Below are 23,592 nucleotides of genomic sequence, written 5' to 3' on the forward strand. Positions count from 1 at the left end.
TGTAGTGGAAGCAATAATTTTATTTATTGATGTCTACAAAAACACGTTTTCCTTTAGAAAGAAGGACTGCGCAGAGGATTGCCAAGAGATAATTTTTTTTTTCAGGAATCTGAAAAATTTTTTTCTATAGAAAAAGGTGTCTTCAGTTATTTGAGGATATTTTTCGATGGACAAAATTGTACTCAGGGAACTGAAATTTTTTTAGAAAAAGTGTCTTCCAGGAAAAAAATTCTATAGAAAAAACGTCTTCAGGGAAAAGAGGAATTTTTTCTCCAAAAATAAAGAAAAAAGTTTCTTCTATAGAAAACAAAATCCTCAATTAGCTGAGGACACCTTTTTTTTAAAAAAATCCTCAGGTCTCTTAGGACACTTTTTCTGTAGAAAAATTACTCAGGTCACTGAAAACGCTTTTGTCTACAAAAAAAAAAAAAAACTCAGGACACTTCTTTCAATATAATTTTTAATTTTTTTCCACAGAATAAAGTCCCTGAGGATACTTTAATTTTAATTTTAAATTTAAAATTTTCTACAGAACAAATTATCCTCAGGGAACTATTTTTTTCCTATAGAAAAAGTAGCCTCACGGACCTGAGGAAATTTTTTCTATAGAAAAAAGTGTCGTCAGGGACCTGAGGAAATTTTTTCTATAGAAAAAAGTGTCGTCAGGGACCTGAGGAAATCTTTTCTATAGAAAAAAGTGTCGTCAGGGACCTGAGGAAATTTTTTCTATAGAAAAAAGTGTCGTCAGGGACCTGAGGAAATTTTTTCTATAGAAACAAGTGTCCTCAGGGACCTGAGGAAATTTTTTTCTGTAGAAAAAAGTCTCCTCAGGGACATGAGGAAAATATTTCTATAGAAAAAAGTGTCCTCAGGGATCTGAGGAAATTGTTTCTATAGAAAAAAGTGTCCTCAGGGATCTGAGGAAATTTTTTTTATAGAAAAAATTGTCCTCTGGGACCTGAGGAAATTTTTTTCTTTAGAAAAAAGTGTCCTCTGGGACCTGAGGAAAATTTTTCTATAGAAAAAAAGTGTCCTTAGGGACCTGAGGAAATTTTTTCTATAGAAAAAAGTGTCCTCAGGGACCAGAGGAAATTTTTTCTATAGAAAAAAGTGTCGTCAGGGACCTGAGGAAATTTCTTCTATAGAAAAAAGTGTCGTCAGGGACCTGAGGAAATTTTTTCTATAGAAAAAAGTGTCGACAGGGACCTGAGGAAATTTTTTCTATAGAAAAAAGTGTCGTCAGGGACCTGAGGAATTTTTTTTCTATAGAATAAAGTGTCCTCAGGGACCTGAGGAAATTTTTTCTATAGAAAAAAGTGTCCTCAGGGACCTGAGGAAATTTTTTCTATAGAAAAAAAGTGTCCTCAGGGACCTGATGAAATTTTTTCTATAGAAAAAAGTGTCCTTAGGAAACTGAGGAATTTTTTTCTATAGAAAAAAGTGTCCTCAGGTCTCTGAGGAAATTTTTACTATAGAAAAAACTGAGGAAATTATTTCTATAGAAAAAAGTGTCCTCAGGGACCTGAGGAAATTTTTTCTATAGAAAAAAGTGTCCTCAGGGACCTGAGGAAATTTTTTCTATAGAAAAAAGTGTCCTCAGGACCTGAGGAAATTTTTTCTATAGAAAAAAGTGTCCTCAGGGACCTGAGGAAATTTTTTCTATAGAAAAAAGTGTCCTCAGGGACCTGAGGAAATTTTTTCTATAGAAAAAAGTGTCCTCAGGGACCTGAGGAAATTTTTTTTTTATAGAAAAAATTGTCCTCTGGGACCTGAGGAAATTTTTTTCTTTAGAAAAAAGTGTCCTCTGGGACCTGAGGAAATTTTTTCTATAGAAAAAAAGTGTCCTCAGGGACCTGAGGAAATTTTTTCTATAGAAAAAAAGTGTCCTCAGGGACCTGAGGAAATTTTTTCTATAGAAAAAAAGTGTCCTCAGGGACCTGAGGAAATTTTTTTCTATAGAAAAAAGTGTCCTCAGGGACCTGAGGAAATTTTTTTCTATAGAAAAAAGTGTCCTCAGGGACCAGAGGAAATTTTTTCTATAGAAAAAAGTGTCCTCAGGGAGCTGAGGAAATTTGTTCTATGGAAATAATTTTGCTTAGTGAAGAACGGATTTTTTTTAACGAAAAACGGTATTCTCATGGAGCTGAGGAATTTTTTCTATAGAAAAAATGTCCTTAGAGACCTGAGGAAAAAGTGTCCTTAGATAATATAGAATTTTTATTTTCCTCTGGGAATTGAGGTACTTTTTATAGAAAAGGGAGACTGTGAGAATTTTTCCTATAAAAACAAGTGTCCTCACGGACTGATGAAATTTTCTCAATAGAAATAAATCTCCTCAGGGAGCTGATTAAATGTTTGCTATAGAAAGTGCCGTCTCCTGGTCCTCAGGGAACTGAGGAACTTTGTTCTATAGAGAAGTTCCTCAGGGCACTGAAAAAAGTCTCCTTATGGAAATGAACATTTTTTCCGTGGAAAAAGTCTTCTCAGTGTCATCAGAGAACTGAGGAAATTTTTTCTATAGAAAAAGTTAATGAAAAATTGCCTTCAGTGAACTGAGGATTCTTTTCTATAGAAAAAAAATCCTTAGGAAACTAAGGATTTTTCCCATAGAAAAATGTCTCGTCAGGAAACCGAGGAAATTTTTTTGTAGAAAAAAGTCTCCTCAAGAGCTAAGGATTTTTTTTATAGAAAAAAGACTTCCTCAGGGAAGTGATGTTTTTTTTTACAAAAAATCCTCAGGGAACTGAGAACTGGTAGCAATTCATCTCCTAATATCCATAAAATATGTTCGATGTACCTGTTGTAAAATATCTCAACATGGAACACTCTACCTTTACATCTGTCGGCTTTTGTATACAACAAATATCTTAGATTTTATTCTTTCTCATTCTCTTTTTGGCGTTATTAGGCAAATGATTAAATAAATAGCACACAATAGACCATTTTACCATAAAACAATGCACACTCATAGAGAGCAGAACAGCTGCCTCGTTTGGTTGAGCTCGGTGTAAACATTGTCATTATTATCCTCATTGTCGTGACAGAGATGATGTTGATGAGGATCATCATCGGCGGCATTGTGAGGTACTACCACACCACTGGTATTTGGATAGAGTCGAGTACTCAAGATCGATGATAGCTCACACTCACCTTTTTTCATGCAGGGATAGATACACAAGGAAGGAACTACTGCTGTTGCTGTCATAAAACATTAACATGAGGCAAGAAGTTAGAACAATGAGCCATAAAGAGGGTATGGAGAGTTTGCTTTTTGTGGCATGTAAACAGAAATAATAGCTGCTGCACCACTCATGGCAATAACGATAATGGTAATAATGCTTGCTGCCGATGATGATAATAGAACACAGACACAGAGATGAGTGCAGAAGCAGTCGTTTGTTTTTACCTTTTTGATTTTAAGTGTATTTACACATTGTCTGACTGGCAGGCAGGCAGGCAGGCAGGCTGGTTGACTGGAATGTAATGTGTAAATGATTCAAACAGGATGGCAAAGGTTTGCTGTGGTGGTGACTTGCTGCACGACGAACAGTGGCACTCTTGAAGTGGCAATATCAATAGACGACCGACCTACAATACAAAACGCGTTTTATCCAAGTTGATGTTTGTTGTTGCATTAACACATGTTAACGCTTAACTCTTGAAAATGTTTGAAATGTCAGTCCTTTCAAACGGCAAGAAATAAACGTTTATTTGTTTGCCCACGTTTTGAAAAACCGGGAAGGGGAATTGAGTGATCGTAATGTGGTTGTATTTTAGGCTAATAAAGTTTATGTTTCGAAAACAACGAATTGTAAGTGGCGGGTTAAATGTGAATGTGGAGAGGAGATCCTTTTAGTTCAGTGATAAATGTTTTGGAAAACATGCGCGATATTGACTTTTGTCATTATAGCTTTTAAGAGGTTGTGAGGAGAGGAAGTCAAGTTTTGAAGGTTTTTAACAAATTTTCTTGTAGAAGACCATAATGTAATCTAGATGTGAAAGACCAACAAATGTTCTTTGTTTTTGAAGGTCATCTTTCAGATGATGAAGTTCGAATACCCCAAAAAAATCGGGTTTTTTTGAAAAGAATAATCGGCCGGATTTTATAATAAATCGCAAATGAAAGCCCACGAGTATGCCTTAAAGGACAAGTGGTGATTTCTTTTATATCAGTGAATGAAGCCAGATTCTATATTTCCTAAGATAGGGTTCTGGAAGAATTGAAACTAAGAATACTAAGGAATATTTTCCTATAGAAATAAAAAAAAAATCCTCATTGAGGGATTTTTGCCTATAAAAAAGTCCTCAAGAAACTAATGAGTATTTTCTCGTAAAAATATAGTCGTTAGGAAACAGAGGATTTTTCTATAAGAAAGTGTCCTTATTGAACTAAGGTTTTTTTATAGAAAAAATTACCTAAGTTATATATAGAATGGAAAAAGTGTCCTCAGGATACTTTAATAGAACATTATTTGGCCTTTATAAGAAATCTTTTTGTTCAAAAGGGTTAAGCTTCTTCTGTAAAATGGGCACCGTGGTTCAATGGCATGTACCCCCGTCTTGCACATTGAATGTCTGGGTACGAATCCTAAGACAGACAATATCACATTTTCAACCGTGGCAAATGTACCCCTCAGTGCAATGAAGGCGACATTTTTGGAGTATTTCATCCATGTAAAACTTCCACATTTGCTACAAAGGTGGCACAGTGGATTTTTAAAAATATTTTTAGAGACCTCGTGGATTTTCAACAAATTTTTGGAGGCCTCGTGAATTTTTAAAAATGTTTTTAGAGACCTTGTGGATTTTAAAAATATTTTTAGAGGCCTCGTGGATTTTTACAAATATTTTTAGAGACCTCGTGGATTTTTAAAAATATTTTTAGAGGCCTCGTGGATTTTTAAAAATATATTTAGATTTTTAAAAATATTTTTAGAGGCCTCGTGGATTTTTACAAATATTTTTAGAGGCCTCGTGGATTTTTACAAATATTTTTAGAGGCCTCGTGGATTTTTACAAATATTTTTAGATTTTTAAAAATATTTTTAGAGGCCTCGTGGATTTTTAAAAATATGTTTAGATGCCTCGTGGATTTTTAAAAATATATCAAGAGGCCTCGTGAATTTTTAAAAATGTTTTTAGAGGCCTCGTGGATTTTAAAAATATTTTTAGAGGCCTCGTGGATTTTTACAAATATTTTTAGAGGCCTCGTGGATTTTTAAAAATATATTTAGGTTTTTAAAAATATTTTTAGAGGCCTCGTCGATTTTTACAAATATTTTTAGAGGCCTCGTGGATTTTTACAAATATTTTTAGAGGCCTCGTGGATTTTTACAAATATTTTTAGATTTTTAAAAATATTTTTAGAGGCCTCGTGGATTTTTAAAAATATTTTTAGATGCCTCGTGGATTTTTAAAAATATATCAAGAGGCCTCGTGAATTTTTAAAAATATATCAAGAGGCCTCGTGGATTTTAAAAATATTTTTAGAGGCCTCGTGGATTTTTAAAAATATTTTTAGAGGCCTCGTGGATTTATAAAAATATTTTTAGAGGTCTCGTGGATTTATAAAAATATTTTTAGAGGTCTCGTGGATTTTTAAAAATATATCAAGAGGCCTCGTGCATTAACAAAAAAATTTTGAGTCCTCGTGGATGTTTAAAAGTATTTTTGGAGACCTTGTGGATTTTTTAAAATATTTTTAAAGGCCTCGTGGGTTTTTACAAATATATTTAGAGGCCTCGTGGATTTTTACAAATATTTTTAGAGACCTCGTGGATTTTTAAAAATATTTTTAGAGGCCTCGTGGATTTATAAAAATATATCAAGAGGCCTCGTGGATTTTTAAAAATATATCAAGAGGCCTCGTGCAATAACAAAAAATATTTTGAGTCCTCGTGGATGTTTAAAAGTATTTTTGGAGACCTTGTGGATTTTTAAAAATATTTTTAGAGGCCTCGTGGATTTTTACAAATATTTTTAGATACCTCGTGGATTTTTAAAAATTCTTTTAGAGGTCTCGTGGATTCTTAAAAATTTTTTTAGAGACCTCGTGGATTTTTAAAAATTCTTTTAGAGGTCTCGTGGATTCTTAAAAATTTTTTTAGAGACCTCGTGGATATTTAAAAATATTTTTAGAGGTCTCATGAATTTTTATAAATAAAAAATTCAGTGTGTCCTGGTGGATTTTTAAAAATATTTTTAGAGGCCTCATGGATTTTTATAAATAAAAAATTCAGTGTGTCGTGGTGGATTTTTAAAAATAGTTTGAAAGGCCTGGGGAATTTTTAATAATAATTTAAAAAAATTAGAGGCCTCGTGGATTTTTAAAAATACTTTTAGAAACCTCGTGAATTTTTAAAAATATTTTTAGAGACCTCGTGGATTTTTTAAAATATTTTTAGATGCCTCCTGGATTTTAAAAAATATTTTTAGAGGCCTCGCGGATCTTTAAAAATATTTTTAGAGGCCTCGTGGATTTTTAAAAATATTTTTAAAAGGCCTCGCGGATTTTTATAAATATTTTTAGAGGCCTCGTGGATTTTTAAACATATTTTTAGAGACCTCGTGGATTTTTAAAAATACTTTTATTTTTGATATTTAAGATAGTGCTTTTTAATTCGGTATAGAAGTTTCTTTTACTGCTAGGATGTTTGGTACTGAAAATGGGCTATATTGATCCACGTTTTGACAAAGATTCCATAGTACCGTACCTCCCGATTTTCGGTATTTTGAAGGTTGTGGCCTTTATTTCCTAATTAAAATTTGTTTTTTATTCTTCGTTAGGGGCACAAAAGTTTCCACCAAAAATTTTTCGCTGTAGGTCCACGTCTTCTTCTTGTACGGGGTACAACAATCCCTCCCGATTTTCGGTATTTTGAAGGTTTCAGTATCATTATCAAATCGAAATGGCTGAAATTTGGTATTTAGGTTTCTATGATCCAGAAGAGAATTATCAGTATATATCAACGTTTTCATGTAGCCATCATAGAAGGGTACCTCCTGATTTTCGGTGGTATACAACTTTCCACTTGAAATTTTTCGGTATAGGCCCACGTTTTCATATAAACCTCATAGAACCGTACCTCACGATATACGGTATTTTTAAGGTGGTGGCCTAAATATCTCAAGGAAATTGATGAAATTTGACATTTAGTCTTCGTTGTAGGTATAGGCCCCATAGAAAAGTACCTCCCGATTTGCGGTATTTTGAAGGTTGTGGTCTCAATATCCCACCGAAATGGCTGTAACTTGCAATTTGATCTTCGTTGGGGTATAACACGTTCAACCTGAAATTTGTTGGTATAGATCCACGTCTTCATATAGCCCCCATTGAACAGTACCTCCCGATTTGCGGTATTTTGACGGTTGTGGCCTCAATATCCCACCGAAATGGCTGTAACTTGATATTTAATCTTTGTTGGATGTCTAACACTTTCCACCTCCGTCTTCATATAGCCCCATAGGTTGGTCCCTTCCGATTTTCGGTGTGTTTAAAGTTTTAGCCACATTATTTAACGGAAATGTCTGAAATCACTTGCGACAAATCAGACTGTATAGATTCACTATCTGGTATAGTCCCTAAAAAAAAGGTCCTCCACATTAAATCTGATATCTCAATTTTAAAATGAAATCCTTTAACTATTAAATTCATTGATGAACAAATTAAAACGAACTAATTTAAGCAACCCACCCCTTGGGACACAATATTTTAAATTACCGTTACAAATTTATCGGTTCACTTCACATTGGACCATTGACACATAAATGTCATTTACGAGGAGCAGCTACACTACACACTGGATAAAGGCTCAACAATGTCTAACAAATGACCAGGGATATGGATGCGTTCGATTCAATTCAATAATATATGATGATTGTGTGTGGACAAATGAGTTGTGAGTTTGATTTCGTTGTTTTTTTTTTTGCATTGGGGGTCATTATTTTGGGACGTCAAAAGGAGAAGGGATGTGAGAACTGCTGAAGTGTGTTACGCTGAACTGAATGACATTGTAAATATTGTCAAACAAAATTTTCACATCGAAATCTAAAGTACCCTCCTGTACAGTGGAGTGGTTGGTGGTGGTGGTACCCAGGGAGTTTTTATTTTTATTTTCATTATTTGGTTGCCAAATGAAGGTTATTTTCGGCCAAATTGATTGCTTTGCTGTCAACTGTTGACTGCGTTTGGTCGGTCGAGTGCAGCATTAAAAAAGGGAAAAATTGTGCTAAGCGTGTAGATCGATAGAAGAAAGGACAGACGGACGGACCAACGGGCATACATAAATTAACAACATGTAGAGCTGCTGCTGTCCCTTAAGTGGTGGCGTTTGCTTGGTCGTGGTGGTGGTGTTAGCAGTGTTACTGTTGCTGTTCGGTGGTTGATAAAAACATCTGTTATTTTTTTAATGTTTTTAATGCGAATTGTAATTACATTTTGTTGTTGCTAAATTAATAGCAACAACTAGTCGCATATCCATTCAGCTAACTGTCTGTCTGGCTGGCTGACACTTGTTTAGTTATGTCTCTTCTACGTGTATGTATAATGTATTCTTTTTTTCGGTCTGCCCTTGTATTAGCCATGTAAAGGTCAAATTCAAACAGAAGGCCAAAACAACGCGCCAAAATAACAATACAAAAGCCTATTCAAACATTTAAACACAATAATCATTATTACGTCTAACATTGAATTTTCCCTCATGTCTCCTACACACTGCCTATCTACATATCTATCATTTACATTGATCGCCCGCTTCAGCTTTACAATAGAAACTGAAAATCTTATATAAAATTTTCCCAACGTCTGTGATTAATTCTGTTTTGCGTCGTCATTTCGGCTTATAATTTCACCTTTACCCCCCTCAGTCTACTGATGACAACGCGGGACGTTGCCCACAAAATTCGGTGTTATCTGGGAACTGATTTTTTTGTTTTGTTATTGCTGTTCTTTTTTCTGTGTTTCTTTCATGATTCATTCACTTGTCTCTATTGAATCAAATAAATATAAATTTTAATGTTTCGTTTTCAAGTTGATATATTAACGTAAAGAATTCTTTATTATTTATGTCAGATGATGATGTTGTTGCTGCTGTTGTATTTTTCGTCTCTAGCCATTTGCTTGTCATCTGTTTGTTGGTTGGTTAGAATTCGTTTAATTTGCACGTTCAGTTCTTAATGTGGCATATAATAAATTATGAAATTCGTATATAATTCGAATTCAAATGGTCTATAGAAGAGATGTTTATACATTAGGGTGGGGAAAACACTAAAAAGTTATGAAAGTTCTAGGTATGAAAACCCGGTTCAAATGTTACATATCTTGGTAAAAAGGAATAAAATCCATTTTAAAAAGTAATGAAAGACTTATTGCTCGTACATATGCATTAGGGTAGCACGAAAATATTTTAAGAATAGAATAAGACAAAATCGGTTCAATTGGTCAAACAAAACACGAAATTCCAACTCCAATGTAACAAAAATAAAAGAACCCATTTAAAATGTAACAAAATAAATATTTGTTCATTACATTTTTACATTTGCTAGTGGGTGGTACGAAGAGTGACACAAAATAGGAGACAACCAATTAAGGACTTTGAACACTGTTTCAAAATAATTTGAAATGTACATTATAAAATACATATTTTAAATACTGGCTACGTTAGGGTGTACAAAGAGTGGCATAAAGTAAAATGCAAAAAAATGTAAGGCCCAAAAAAAGCAATTTTGGGAAAAATTTCAAAACTATCTTCGAACAACTTCAAACTGCATTTAAGCAAAAATCAAAAGATTTCGTGGATTTTTAAAAATTATTTTAGATGCCTCGTGGATTTTTAAAAATATTTTTGGAGGCCTTCGAAGGCCTCGTGGAGTTTTAAAAATATTTTTGGAGGCCTTCGAAGGCCTCGTGGAGTTTTAAAAATATTTTTGGAGGCCTTCGAAGGCCTCGTGGAGTTTTAAAAATATTTCTAGAGGCCTCCGAAGGCCACGTGGATTTTTAAAAATATTTTTAGAGGCCTCCGAAGGCCCCGTGGATTTTTAAAAATATGTTTAGAGACCTCCGAAGGCCACGTGGATTTTTAAAAATATTTTTGGAGGCCTTCGAAGACCTCGTGGAGTTTTAAAAATATTTTTGGAGGCCTTCGAAGGCCTCGTGGAGTTTTAATAATATTTTTGGAGGCCTTCGAAGGCCTCGTGGAGTTTTAATAATATTTTTGGAGGCCTTCGAAGGCCTCTTGGAGTTTTAAAAGTATTTTTAGAGGCCCAGCGGATTTTTAAAAATATTTTTAGAGGCCTTCGAAGGCCTTGTGGAGTTTTAAAAATATTTTTAGAGGCCCAGTGGATTTTTAAAAATATTTTTAGAGGCCTTCGAAGGCCTCTTGGAGTTTTAAAAATATTTTTAGAGGCCCAGCGGATTTTTAAAAATATTTTTAGAGGCCTTTGAAGACCTCTTGGAGTTTTAAAAATATTTTTGGAGGCCTTCGAAGGCCTCGTGGAGTTTTAAAAATATTTTTGGAGGCCTTCGAATGCCTCTTGGAGTTTTAAAAATATTTTTAGAGGCCCAGTGGATTTTTGAAAATATTTTTAGAGGCATTCGAAGGCCTCGTGGAGTTTTAAAAATATTTTTGGAGGCCTCCGAAGGCCCCGTGGATTTTTAAAAATATTTTTAAAGGCCTCCGAAGGCCCCGTGGATTTTTAAAAATATGTTTAGAGACCTCAGAAGGCCACGTGGATTTTTAAAAATATTTTTGGAGGCCTTCGAAGACCTCTTGGAGTTTTAAAAATATTTTTGGAGGCCTTCGAAGGCCTCGTGGAGTTTTAAAAATATTTTTGGAGGCCTTCGAATGCCTCTTGGAGTTTTAAAAATATTTTTAGAGGCCCAGTGGATTTTTGAAAATATTTTTAGAGGCCTTCGAAAGCCTCGTGGATTTTTCAAAATATTTCTAAAGACGTCCGAAAGCCTCGTGGATTTTTCAAAATATTTCTAAAGACGTCCGAAAGCCTCGTGGATTTTTAAAACTTTTTGTAGATTCCTCCGAAAGCCTCGAGGATTTTTAAAAATATTTTTAGAGGCCTCCGAAGCCCTCGTGGGTTTTTAAAAATATGTTTAGAGACCTCCGAAGGCCACGTGGATTTTTAAAAATATTTTTAAAAGCATCCAAAAGCTTCATAGATTCTTAAAAATATTTTTTGAGGACTCCGAAGGCCTCGTGGATATTTTAGGAATATTTTAAGAGGACTGCAAAGTCCTTGCAGATTTTTAAAAATATTTTTAGAGGACTCCGAAGGCCTCGTGGATTTTTAAAATTATTTTTAGAGGCCTTCGAAGGCCTCGTGGAGTTTTAAAAATATTTTTGGAGGCCTTCGAATGCTTCTTGGAGTTTTAAAAATATTTTTAGAGGCCCAGTGGATTTTTGAAAATATTTTTGGAGGCCTTCGAAGACCTCTTGGAGTTTTAAAAATATTTTTGGAGGCCTCCGAAGGCCTCGTGGATTTTTAAAATTTTTTGTAGATTCCTCCGAAAGCCTCGAGGATTTTTAAAAATATTTTTAGAGTACTCCGAAGGCCTCGTGGATTTTTAAAAATAATTTTAGAGGACTCGTGGACTTTTAAAAATATTTTTAGAGGACTCGTGGACTTTTAAAAATATTTTTAGAGGACTCGTGGACTTTTAAAAATATTTTTAGAGGACTCGTGGACTTTTAAAAATATTTTTAGATGCCTCCGAAGGCCTCGTGGATTTTTAAAAATTTTTGTAGATTCCTCCGAAGGCCTCGAGGATTTTTAAAAATATTTTTAGATTCCTCCGAAAGCCTCGAGGATTTTTAAAAATATTTTTAGTGGCCTCCGAAGCCCTCGTGGGTTTTTAAAAATATGTTTAGAGACCTCCGAAGGCCACGTGGATTTTTAAAAATATTTTTAGAGGCCTCCGAAGGCTTAGTTGATTTTTGAAAATATTCCTAGAGGCCTCCGAAGGCCCAGTGGATTTTTGAAAATATTTTTAGATGCCTCCGAAGGCCTCGTGGATTTTTAAAAATATTTCTAGAGAACTCCGAAGACCTCGTAGACTTTTAAAAATATTTTAAAGGCCTCCAAAAGCCTTGCAGATTTTTAAAAATATTTTTAAAAGCATCCAAAAGCTTCATAGATTCTTAAAAATATTTTTTGAGGACTCCGAAGGCCTCGTGGATATTTTAGGAATATTTTAAGAGGACTGCAAAGTCCTTGCAGATTTTTAAAAATATTTTTAGAGGACTCCGAAGGCCTCGTGGATTTTTAAAATTATTTTTAGAGGCCTTTGAAGGCTTCGTGGATGTTAAAAATATTATAGAGTCCTCCGAAGGCTTCGTGGATTTTTAAAAATATTTTAGAGTCATCCGAAGGCCTCGTGGATTTTTGAAAATGTTTTTAGAGGCCTCGTGGATTTTTAAAAATATTTTTAGAGTCCTCCGAAGGCCTCGTGGATTTTTAGAAATATTGTTAGAGGAGTCTGAAGTCCACGTGAATTTTTAGAAATATTGCTAGATGAAGCTGAAGGTCACGTGAATATTTTTATTTAATATACTTTAGGGCTTTTCATAGCCTTTGGGCCATCATCTTAGAAAGTATAGACTTGAAATTTGTACTGTTGTAATAGACACAGTGAGGACAACTTGATGTAAACAATTTCAAAATAGCCTGAGGAATGTCCTTAAATTTGTTGAAGCTACAAGAAGCTTTTACAATAAGAGGGTGCGTAAAGAGTTTTTTGTCCCAAACAACGAAAAAATTACTGAAAGTATATGAAGGAGCTCCCGCGATGCGGTGGCAAGCACGTCCGCCTTGCTCCCATTGCCTTAGCGTAATGTTGGCTTACATTTCCTGAGTATTTGAACCATGAACACTATAAGTGGTGTCTTAAGACACGCCGATAAACAGTAGATCCCATATCATTGGGCTAATATGAATCGGGATGAGAGAGAAGTTTCTCTTGTCTACTCTGGGATATTTGGGTGTCACGCGGTTATTAAACGATGTACGGTACGTATTTTAGAGGTTTTATAATTGAAGTTTTTTATTTCAGCTCCTTAGTTGCTTGACACACAAATATTTTTCATCGAAGGTGGAGCCTTGTCTTTCCTTTATTTAATCTCAAAATTTTCAAAAAATATTTCATTTCATAATTATTTATTTCTTTTTGCAATTATTTATGATGCACTTCATTTAATTTTATTTCACAAGTTTCGCAAGTCTAGCAATCTGTTTATTCACCTTCCTCCCATCCTCCTCTTGATAGCTATATATGTATTTTTTCTAATATTCTATAATTTGTTAAATTCAATTACGCATAAAATGAGAGCATTGTACACTTGACTTATTTATTGTTGAAACAACCAATGTTTTCTAATCAGCAAAATTAAAAAAAGCGAAAATATTTCGATTTTAAAATTCAATGTTAAAAAGTCAAATCTGAACAAAGTCACAGACAACAGATAGACAGACGAGCGAACAATGTGCTATGATGTCTTATCATTGTTGTTGTTAAATTTGCAATCGCGTCGTTTTTTTATTATTAGCTAAGATTCTCTCTCTAGACCAAGTCAATTAGGTTTGGGTTTTTTGCAAAAAAAACATAAACATTTTCTAATCTAATTTTCTAAAATTTATTTAAAAAGAAAACAAAATATTTTTATGACTGATTAGATGGCTGGTTGACTGGTTGGTTGGATGCTTGGCCGCTTAGTTGGATGGTCAAACGTATGCCTATCTCTAAATAAAAATTGGTTCTACTTAGTTAACAATTGCTAATTGCCTTTGTAATTGCTTTAGAATGCATCACTGATTTTGTGAACTTATTTGTGTTTTTTATAAAAATATATATTTTTTGTTTTTTTTTTTTGTATTATTATTAATTATAATAGATTTTTGTTGCTGTTTACTTTTATATATTTTTAATTATGAGTGATGTTTTTCTTAAAGGGATTTGTCAAGGAATAAACAAAATTTGTTTGTTAGGGAGGGAGACAAAACTGTCATATTGAAAGAGGCTGTCAAAAACAGTTTTGTTTTTGTGTGGCAATTTCGCTAAGTAAAATTATCTTGTATTTGGAGCAATATCTCATCATAATGTTCAATAGCTTGTGACTAATTTGTTAATTAGCTTGACAGCTTTTGCTTCAAAGTGTTACATACACATGTACATAAATATCTTTTTGTATGCCTATAATTGTCAAATTTGTTTAGCTGTCAAAACATCAAAAGTTTTGAGATTTTTGGTTTGTCGAATGTTTGTGTTTGCATAATTTTCTGTCAAAAAAGGTATGAGATTATTAAAAAGTGAAATTTTGCAGAAAATTTAAATTTGAGCAAAGCCTTAAAAAGGGGATTTACAAGGTGAGGGGTTCTTGGAGAAATTCATATGTTGCCAACACTAGTTTTAACTTTATTTTGGTTACAAAATTACCGAAAATGTTCGTCAATTACCGACAAATTTCGTTAATTACCGAAATTATATGGATTTAAATTTTACCGATTATTTCGGTAACCAAGAAAATGAGAACAAAATTCCACTATTGAGTGTCGAATGTATTCCTACGGAGAATATTTGGTATAGGTCTCCCAATAGTTCCCATAAAGGGATCAAAACCTCTTGAAGCCATGGATCAACAAACAATTGATTATACTCTCATCCTATAGCTTAACGAGGGTATATACGAGTAAAATGATAGAAATTTGCGTCATAGAACCCCAACTTTGGACCCCAGCTTTGTTTCAGAAAATTTTGAGTCGCTTTTGCGGGTCCGTCCGTCTGTTTTGCTGGTTAATTGAGGAGCTGTATAACTCACGAATGGATTAACAGATGCCTCTAGAAATATTTTTAAAAATCCACGAGGCCTGTAGAATATTTTTAAAAATCCACGAGGCCTGTAGAATATTTTTAAAAATCCACGAGGCCTGTAGAATATTTTTAAAAATCCACGAGGCCATCGGAGGCCTCTGGGAATATTTTTAAAAATCCACGATGCTTTCGGAATCCTCTAGAAATACTTTTAAAATTCCACGAAGCCTTTGGAGGCCTCTAGAAATATTTTTAAAAATCCACGAGGCTTTCGGAATCCTCTAGAAATACTTTTAAAAATCCACGAAGCCTTCGGAGGCCTCTAGAAATATTTTTAAAAATTCACGAGGCCTTCGTATGTCCCTAGAAATATTTTTAAAAATCCACGAAGCCTTCGCAGGCCTCTAGAAATATTTTTAAAAATCCACGAGGCCTTCGGATGCCTCTAGAAATATTTTTAAAAATCCACGAGACCTTCGGATTTCTCTACAAATATTTTTGAAAATCCACGAGGCCTTCGGAGGCGTCTAGTAATATTTTTAAAAATCCACGAGGCCTCTAAAAATATTTTTAAAAATCCACGAGGCCTTCGGAGGCCTCTAGAAATATTTTTAAAGATCGACGAGGCTTTCGGAGTCCTCTAGAAATATTTTTAAAAATCCACGAGGCTTTCGGAATCCTCTAGAAATACTTTTAAAAATCCACGAGAACTTCGGAGTCCTCTAGAAATATTTTTAAAAATCCACGATGCCTTCGGAGGCCTCTAGAAATATTTTTAAAGATCGACGAGGCTTTCGGAGGCCTCTAGAAATATTTTTAAAAATCCACGAGACCTTCCTAGGTCTTTAAAAATATTTTTAAAAATCCACGAGTCCTTCGGAGGTCTCTAAAAATATTTTTAAAAATCCACGATGAATTCGGTTTCATACGCTAAGACGTCAACAAAATTGACTGTATGTATATAGTTTTTAATTTTGTAAATTGTTTTAATATTATTTAGATTTATTTAAATTTCGTCGAATCTCTTAATTCAAAACAATAGTTCGTTCCCTAGCATCTCAACAATTCCTCCATTTCCAACAACTTAATTTTATTTCCACAGTATTTCTTTATTCTGTTTAGATAATTTTTCATTTGAAATGTATCCGCCATCTATACCACACACAATAAAATTAGCATGCTAAGGCAGATAATATTGTTTGTTGCTGGAATTTTTATCAAAGCCATTTTTCCCCAAAAATTCCTGGAATTGAGCAAAATGCCTTTTCGTTGAAATATTTTGCTGGTTTTTGTGTGATTTAATAATGAATTCTGCTTTAGTAGGCAAACGGCGACAACAAAAAGTTCTGTGCATTTTTTTTCAAAACCACTCTGGAACTATTTTTTTTAAATGGTCATCCCAGTACTGGCCAGTAAAAATCGAGAAGACAATGGGGTTGTTTGTTGTTTCAAATTTCCCAGAATTTATGATATGTGTGGCGTTGCTTCTTCTTTTTGGTTTCAATAAAGACAATATTAATTGGGCTTTTAATGGTCGATACTTAAGTTTTATAATATTGCACGCTGCCTGTACTATCATTACTCCCCTCTTTCGTTTGGTTTCTTGTGGATGTTGGTTCTATCCTTGAAAAGGAAAACAACTAAGTTTAATCGTTTGAAAATCTGCCCATATGTTCGTTTCTATGGCCTTTATAAACAAAAATAAAATAAGTTTGTCTGCAACAAATCTCAGCCCTTTTGTGGAAAATAAGTACAGGCCATTTGTCGTAAACAACAAAAAAAGCAAACCCTTAATAATGACATTGAGTTTTTCCCCTTCTTTAGTTTGGAAGTTGTTCTTTTTTGCACATATTGGCATACTTGCCTAACATGCTTACATACAATGTGATTACATTTTAGTTTAAAGTTGTTTTTTTGTTTTTCAAAAGTAACACAACAAATACAGCCAAAGAAAAATGTTAGTCGAGGTTTAGTTTAAATTCTTACTTTGGAATAGAATTTGTTTTTCTATTAAAAACTTTATTCAGCCAGGCTGAATGAAAGTTTTCCCACGGAAATCTTTATTCAGCCAGGCTGAATGAAAGTTTTCCTATGGAAATCATTATTCAGCCAGGCTGAATGAAAGTTTTCCTATGGAAATCTTTATTCAGCCAGGCTGAATGAAAGTTTTCCTATGGAAATCTTTATTCAGCCAGGCTGAATGAAAGTTTTCCTATGGAAATCTTTATTCAGCCAGGCTGAATGAAAGTTTTCCTATGGAAATCTTTATTCAGCCAGGCTGAATGAAAGTTTTCCTATGGAAATCTTTATTCAGCCAGGCTGAATGAAAGTTTTCCTATGGAAATCTTTATTCAGCCAGGCTGAATGAAAGTTTTCCTATGGAAATCTTTATTCAGCCAGGCTGAATGAAAGTTTTCCTATGGAAATCTTTATTCAGCCAGGCTGAATGAAAGTTTTCCTATGGAAATCTTTTTTCAGCCAGGCTGAATGAAAGTTTTCCTATGGAAATCTTTATTCAGCCAGGCTGAATGAAAGTTTTCCTATGGAAATCTTTATTCAGCCAGGCTGAATGAAAGTTTTCCTATGGAAATCTTTATTCAGCCAGGCTGAATGAAAGTTTTCCTATGGAAATCTTTATTCAGCCAGGCTGAATGAAAGTTTTCCTATGGAAATCTTTATTCAGCCAGGCTGAATGAAAGTTTTCCTATGGAAATCTTTATTCAGCCAGGCTGAATGAAAGTTTTCCTATGGAAATCTTTATTCAGCCAGGCTGAATGAAAGTTTTCCTATGGAAATCTTTATTCAGCCAGGCTGAATGAAAGTTTTCCTATGGAAATCTTTATTCAGCCAGGCTGAATGAAAGTTTTCCTATGGAAATCTTTATTCAGCCAGGCTGAATGAAAGTTTTCCTATGGAAATCTTTATTCAGCCAGGCTGAATGAAAGTTTTCCTATGGAAATCTTTATTCAGCCAGGCTGAATGAAAGTTTTCCTATGGAAATCTTTATTCAGCCAGGCTGAATGAAAGTTTTCCTATGGAAATCTTTATTCAGCCAGGCTGAATGAAAGTTTTCCTATGGAAATCTTTATTCAGCCAGGCTGAATGAAAGTTTTCCTATGGAAATCTTTATTCAGCCAGGCTGAATGAAAGTTTTCCTATGGAAATCTTTATTCAGCCAGGCTGAATGAAAGTTTTCCTATGGAAATCTTTATTCAGCCAGGCTGAATGAAAGTTTTCCTATGGAAATCTTTATTCAGCCAGGCTGAATGAAAGTTTTCCTATGGAAATCTTTATTCAGCCAGGCTGAATGAAAGTTTTCCTATGGAAATCTTTATTCAGCCAGGCTGAATGAAAGTTTTCCTATGGAAATCTTTATTCAGCCAGGCTGAATGAAAGTTTTCCTATGGAAATCTTTATTCAGCCAGGCTGAATGAAAGTTTTCCTATGGAAATCTTTATTCAGCCAGGCTGAATGAAAGTTTTCCTATGGAAATCTTTATTCAGCCAGGCTGAATGAAAGTTTTCCTATGGAAATCTTTATTCAGCCAGGCTGAATGAAAGTTTTCCTATGGAAATCTTTATTCAGCCAGGCTGAATGAAAGTTTTCCTATGGAAATCTTTATTCAGCCAGGCTGAATGAAAGTTTTCCTATGGAAATCTTTATTCAGCCAGGCTGAATGAAAGTTTTCCTATGAAAATCTTTATTCAGCCAGGCTGAATGAAAGTTTTCCTATGGAAATGTTTATTCAACCAGGCTGAATAAAAGTTTTAACGATCAATTTTCTCTGAGTGTTTTTGGTACAACAAGATGTTGTCTACATTGTTGCCAAGCCCTCTAAGAGATGATAAGCGCCAACTTATATTTTTACTTAATTTTACAATTGCTGTATGGCTGAGTATGCGAACCCCATTTTATGCCACAATATATTTTTTATTTTCATTTTTTTTTCTTAGCAAAATACATGTCTGTCTTTTGCTTGCAGAACAACTTCGTGATGTTGTCGCCACCACAACACGGTTGATGGTTGTTTTTTTTTGCAACTTATATTTCGTTTTGATGAATTTATATGCAGTTCACTTGATATTAATTATACAACACAGTTGACTTGAATTTTGTCTAAGCGTCACAATTATAATTGCCAAAGAGAGAAAGGACAACAACAACAACAAAATTGTGTTGCTGTTGTTGTAGATTATTTTTATAACAAGTGTAAATTTAACTACAAATACTAGATAGATAGGCCTATATAGAGTCAGTGAGTAGTGTGGTGGAAAAACTTAAGAAATCTACATTAGGTGTTTTTTTTTTTGTTAATGAGAAGGTGTTTTGAAATAAAATTTTATTATTGTTAGAAATTAAAGAGAGTATAGAAATCACAAAAATGTAAAGCAAAACATAGTTTACCTGTACTATAACAATACGACTCTAAGTCTGGCCGCAAGGGGGCTAATAAAATAAAAGAAAAAATTTTAAAAATTAAAAATAATGTAGAAAAATAACTGAAGAATTTTGAAAACATGAAATTACAGGTAAAACAAGAGGAAAAATTGTCCTATTTCACGACCTGCAAGAATCTTCAAATTTTAGTACGATGATAATATTAAAAAATAGTAAAATTAGTAGATTCTTGTAGGTTCTGGAACAGAAAAAAAAATAAATTAAAATAAATTTTGAAATGAAGACCCTAAATTAAAAATAAGAAAGGAATTCTCTGCGATTTTTCTTGTTAGAAAATTGACAAAGCTTAAATTTCAACTACCCCTCCCCATTCTTAAAAAAGTCAATTAAATTCCAAACAAAAACAAAATATTGAAATATGATTCCTTTTGCCATTTAACGCCAGATTTGTAAAAATGTTATGGTCTCTGTCGTCATTAGTGTCGAATGCATGTGAAATTCCCATTGTATTCGAGAGGAGGCAAAATAATAATAAAAAAGCGACAAAACAACAAAATGAAACAACACTTCAAATGGATGATCATGCTGTGAGAAAACCTTAATAATAACACACATAGAAATGGTACACAGTATGAGATTTTTTGTTTTGTTATATTTAGAAAAAAAGCTAAAAGCAATCATTGTTTAGGACAAGCAGAAAATCTCAATATTAACAAAAGAACAAATAACACAAGTTTTTTGTTTTGTTCATTATTAAATGAAATTCTTTTATTGATTCAACACTATTTTACTTGTCCATTTTGTGCAAGTCTTTTAATTACATAATGTGCAATGATGATCAGCAGCACAAAAGAGGGTAGAAACCAAGAATTGCAATCAAAATATTTTTAAGACCCTTAAATATTCAGCAAACACTCAATTGTCAAGTACATCGAGGCAGGCAGGCATTCATGCAGTCAGCCAGCCAGCCAAAAAGCTAGCGACAGCATCTAGCATCTTAGCGTCAACATGTTGATCTGTCAACGAAAATTAATGACATCATAAATCATGTTAACGTACTGGTGTAAACATATTTGTGTTTTACATAAATGGATATGAAAGCAACATGGGCCACACCCTTCAATGAAACAAAGGAGGGAGGGGAGGAAATTTTTAAAATACATTTTTCAATTATATTTTAAACAATTGTTAATAATTTGAATGTTTGACCAAGTAGCCACCCTAATACATATGTCCACTCGAATTTGGTCTCAATATCGACTTGCATGATTTTCTAATATTATGCAATATAGACGAATTTTATTTATTTTTTTAAATATTTATAAAAAGTTCCAATGACCACCCTAATATCCACACTAATATATTCATTAAGTCCATAATTACATCAGGTAATTTTCCTTGCGGCAATTGTCAGTTTGAAGGAGAGAGAGTTAAAACATATGGTAACCCTTTGCCTCGTAGCAACCTCTCTCACCAACAAACTGACAATTGCCGCAAGGAAAATTGCCTAATTTAAATATGGACTAAGTATTGGGAACCATTCCAGCGGAATTTAATATTTCAAATAATTTTCGAGTGCCTTCAAATATTTCATTCTCTGACCAACCCCATTATTCAATTAATTTATAAACAGTAAAAATTTCAAAAATCAAAATATTTTCCTATAAATAAATACAATGAAATGAAAATAAAATAAAATACTAAAAAATATTCGAATATATCAAAACATAATAAATCCGAATTTTTTTAATATTTTATTTTAATTTTTTAATATTCATGGTCTCCATTTTATTTTACATAATTTAAAAGCATTAAATAAAAAAGCTTTTCAAATGAAATGAAAATAAAATACTAAAAAATATTCGAATATATATATCGGAGCATAATAAATCCGAAAAATTTTAATATTTTATTTTAATTTTTTAATATTCAAGGTTTCTATTTTATTTAATTTTAAAATTTAAATGCTTTAAATAAAAAAGCCTTTCAAATCACTTTGTGTGAAACACCCTAGATTTTTGCTCATACACACTCTTCTACAAACGCCACAAATACATATATATAGACGTTTGTTTTTATCAATCATTTTGTTGGGCACCTTCAAATATGTATTTCATTTTCCGATCAATCCCATTATTCAATTAATTTAAAAACAGTAAAAATTCCAGTAAGTCAAAATGTTTTTCTTTAAATAAATCAAATATTTAATATTTTTAAAATTTTATTTTCACTTTTTATTATCATAATATCTATACTTTAATTTCTATTTTACATAATTCTAGAACTTTAAATAAAAAACGCTTTTAAAATCTCTTTGTATGAGACACCCTAACGTTTTTGCTCACACACACGCTTCTTCAATCGCCACAAAAATCTATAGGCCTTTGTGTGTGGGTGATATGATACGATATCCAATGAAATCTTTTATTCGTTTGTTTGATGATGATCGGCATCATCAATTATCTGCTACCAGGCGGGCTGATATGACATTTATCTATCGCCAACATAACGTAAAGGAAAGGGGACAATCCGTAAGATATATGAACATCCATATTCTGCCCCAGCATCCACACAGCGATTGTTCCCCCTCACAATTCATTCAGGTTAACCAATCATCTTCAATGCAGCGTAACCAACACATTGAAAATGACAATATATGTATTTATATCTTAGAATTTTAAACATTGTCTATCTCACTCTCTCACTTTCTAGTTTGTCTCATTTGTTTAGAAGATTTTACTGATAAATTAGGGACATAATTATGATAATCGACAGATGTCACCAACAGCTTTCCTCTGACGCAAAATGATCGATACTGAACTTTCTATGAAGAAAAGTTACCGATAACAATATTTCGCTGAAGAAAAGTGGTCGATAACAATGTTCCTATGAAGAAGAGTTGTCGATAAGATATTTTCTGTTAATCAAAGTTATTGATAACAACTATTCTATGACGAAAAATTGCCGATAACAACTCCACTATAAAGTAAAGTTGTGGATAACAAATTTGCTATGATGTAGAAAAAATGTCGATAACAAATTTCCTTTTTAGAAAAGTTGCCCATAACCATGTATAATAAGGTGTTACATCGATAACAATAATCGGACCATTAAACAGACCAAACTTCAAAATTTGTGAACAAATGTTGACGTTTGGTGTGATAAATGGCACGATTATTGTTTTCGATGTAACATCTTGTTATTCCGCCGTGCCCATATAACGAAAATATGTCGATAACAACACTTTTATAACAAAAAGTTGTCGATAACAAATGTTCTATAACGGAAAGTTGTCAATAACAACTCTCCTGTAACGTAAAGTTGTCGATAACAACTTTTGTATAACGAAAAGTTGTCGCCAACAATTTTTCTATAACGAACATTTTTCGATAACTACTTTTCTATAACGAAAAGTTGTCGATAACAAATTTCACATAACAACAATTTGACGATAACAACTTTTCTATAACAAAAAGTTGTCAAGTTTTCTATGAAAAAACTTTTCGATAAAAAGGTTTTTATGGAAAAAATTTGTTGCTAACAACTATTTTATGGAAAAAAAGCTGTCGATAACAACATCTCTTTGGAGAAAACTGTTGATAACAAATTTTCTATGAAGAAAAGTCGCCAAGAATAGCTATTCTATGAAGAAAACTATTCGATAACAAAATTTCTATGAAGAAAGTATGTCGACAATAAATTTTGTGTAAAGAAACACTGTCGGTAAGAACTTTTCTATGAAGAAAAGTTGTCGAAAAGAACTTTTCTATGTCGATAACAAATCTTCTATGAAGTGAAGTTATCAATAGCAACTTTTCTGTTGTCGATGACAACTTTTCTATGAGTAATGTTGTCGATAACAACTTTTCTATGACACAAACTTTTCGATAACATCTTTGTTTTGGAAAAAATCTGTCGATAATAACTTTTCTTTGGAGAAAACCTGTTGAAAACAACTTTTCTATAACGAAAAGTTGTGGATAAAATTTTTTCTATAACGCAAAGTTGTCATTAACAACTTTTCTATAACGTAAAGTTTTCAATAAAAATTTTTGTATAACGAAAACTTGTCGCCAACAATTTTTTTATAACGAAAAGTTATCGATAACAACTTTGCTATAGCGAAAAGTTTTTAAATTTTCTATGAAAAAGTTTTCGATAACAAGCTTGTATGAACAAAAGTTGTCGATAACAACTTTTCTATGATGAAAACTTTTTGATAACAACTTTTTTATGGAAAAAAACTGTCGATAACAATATTTGTTGTCGATAATAGCTATTATATGAAGAAAACTTTTCGATAACAACTTTTCTTTGGAGAAAACCTGTTGATAACAACTTTTCTATAACGAAAAATTGTCGATAAAAAGTTTTCTATA

At 33.0% G+C, this 23,592-nt stretch overlaps 1 protein-coding gene across 5 annotated transcripts in view; it reads right to left on the reverse strand.

The window, feature by feature from the left end:
• Positions 1 to 23,592, reverse strand: part of Poxm (paired box pox-meso) — a 157,571-nt gene that overhangs the window by 59,996 nt on the left and 73,983 nt on the right. For 4 of the 5 annotated variants that reach the window (XM_073959900.1, XM_073959902.1, XM_073959899.1 and 1 more), the window contains one exon: positions 19,220 to 19,261. The exons of the other annotated variant lie outside the window; for it this stretch is intronic. In XM_073959900.1, coding sequence (XP_073816001.1) covers positions 19,220 to 19,261 — 42 coding nt within the window. The remainder of the gene's footprint in view (positions 1 to 19,219; positions 19,262 to 23,592) is intronic. 5 annotated transcript variants of the gene reach the window in all.

Source organism: Musca autumnalis, unplaced genomic scaffold, assembly GCF_047663935.1.
Source record: "Musca autumnalis isolate F117 unplaced genomic scaffold, ASM4766393v1 scaffold_1, whole genome shotgun sequence".
In the NCBI taxonomy this organism is placed as follows: Eukaryota; Metazoa; Arthropoda; class Insecta; order Diptera; family Muscidae; genus Musca; species Musca autumnalis.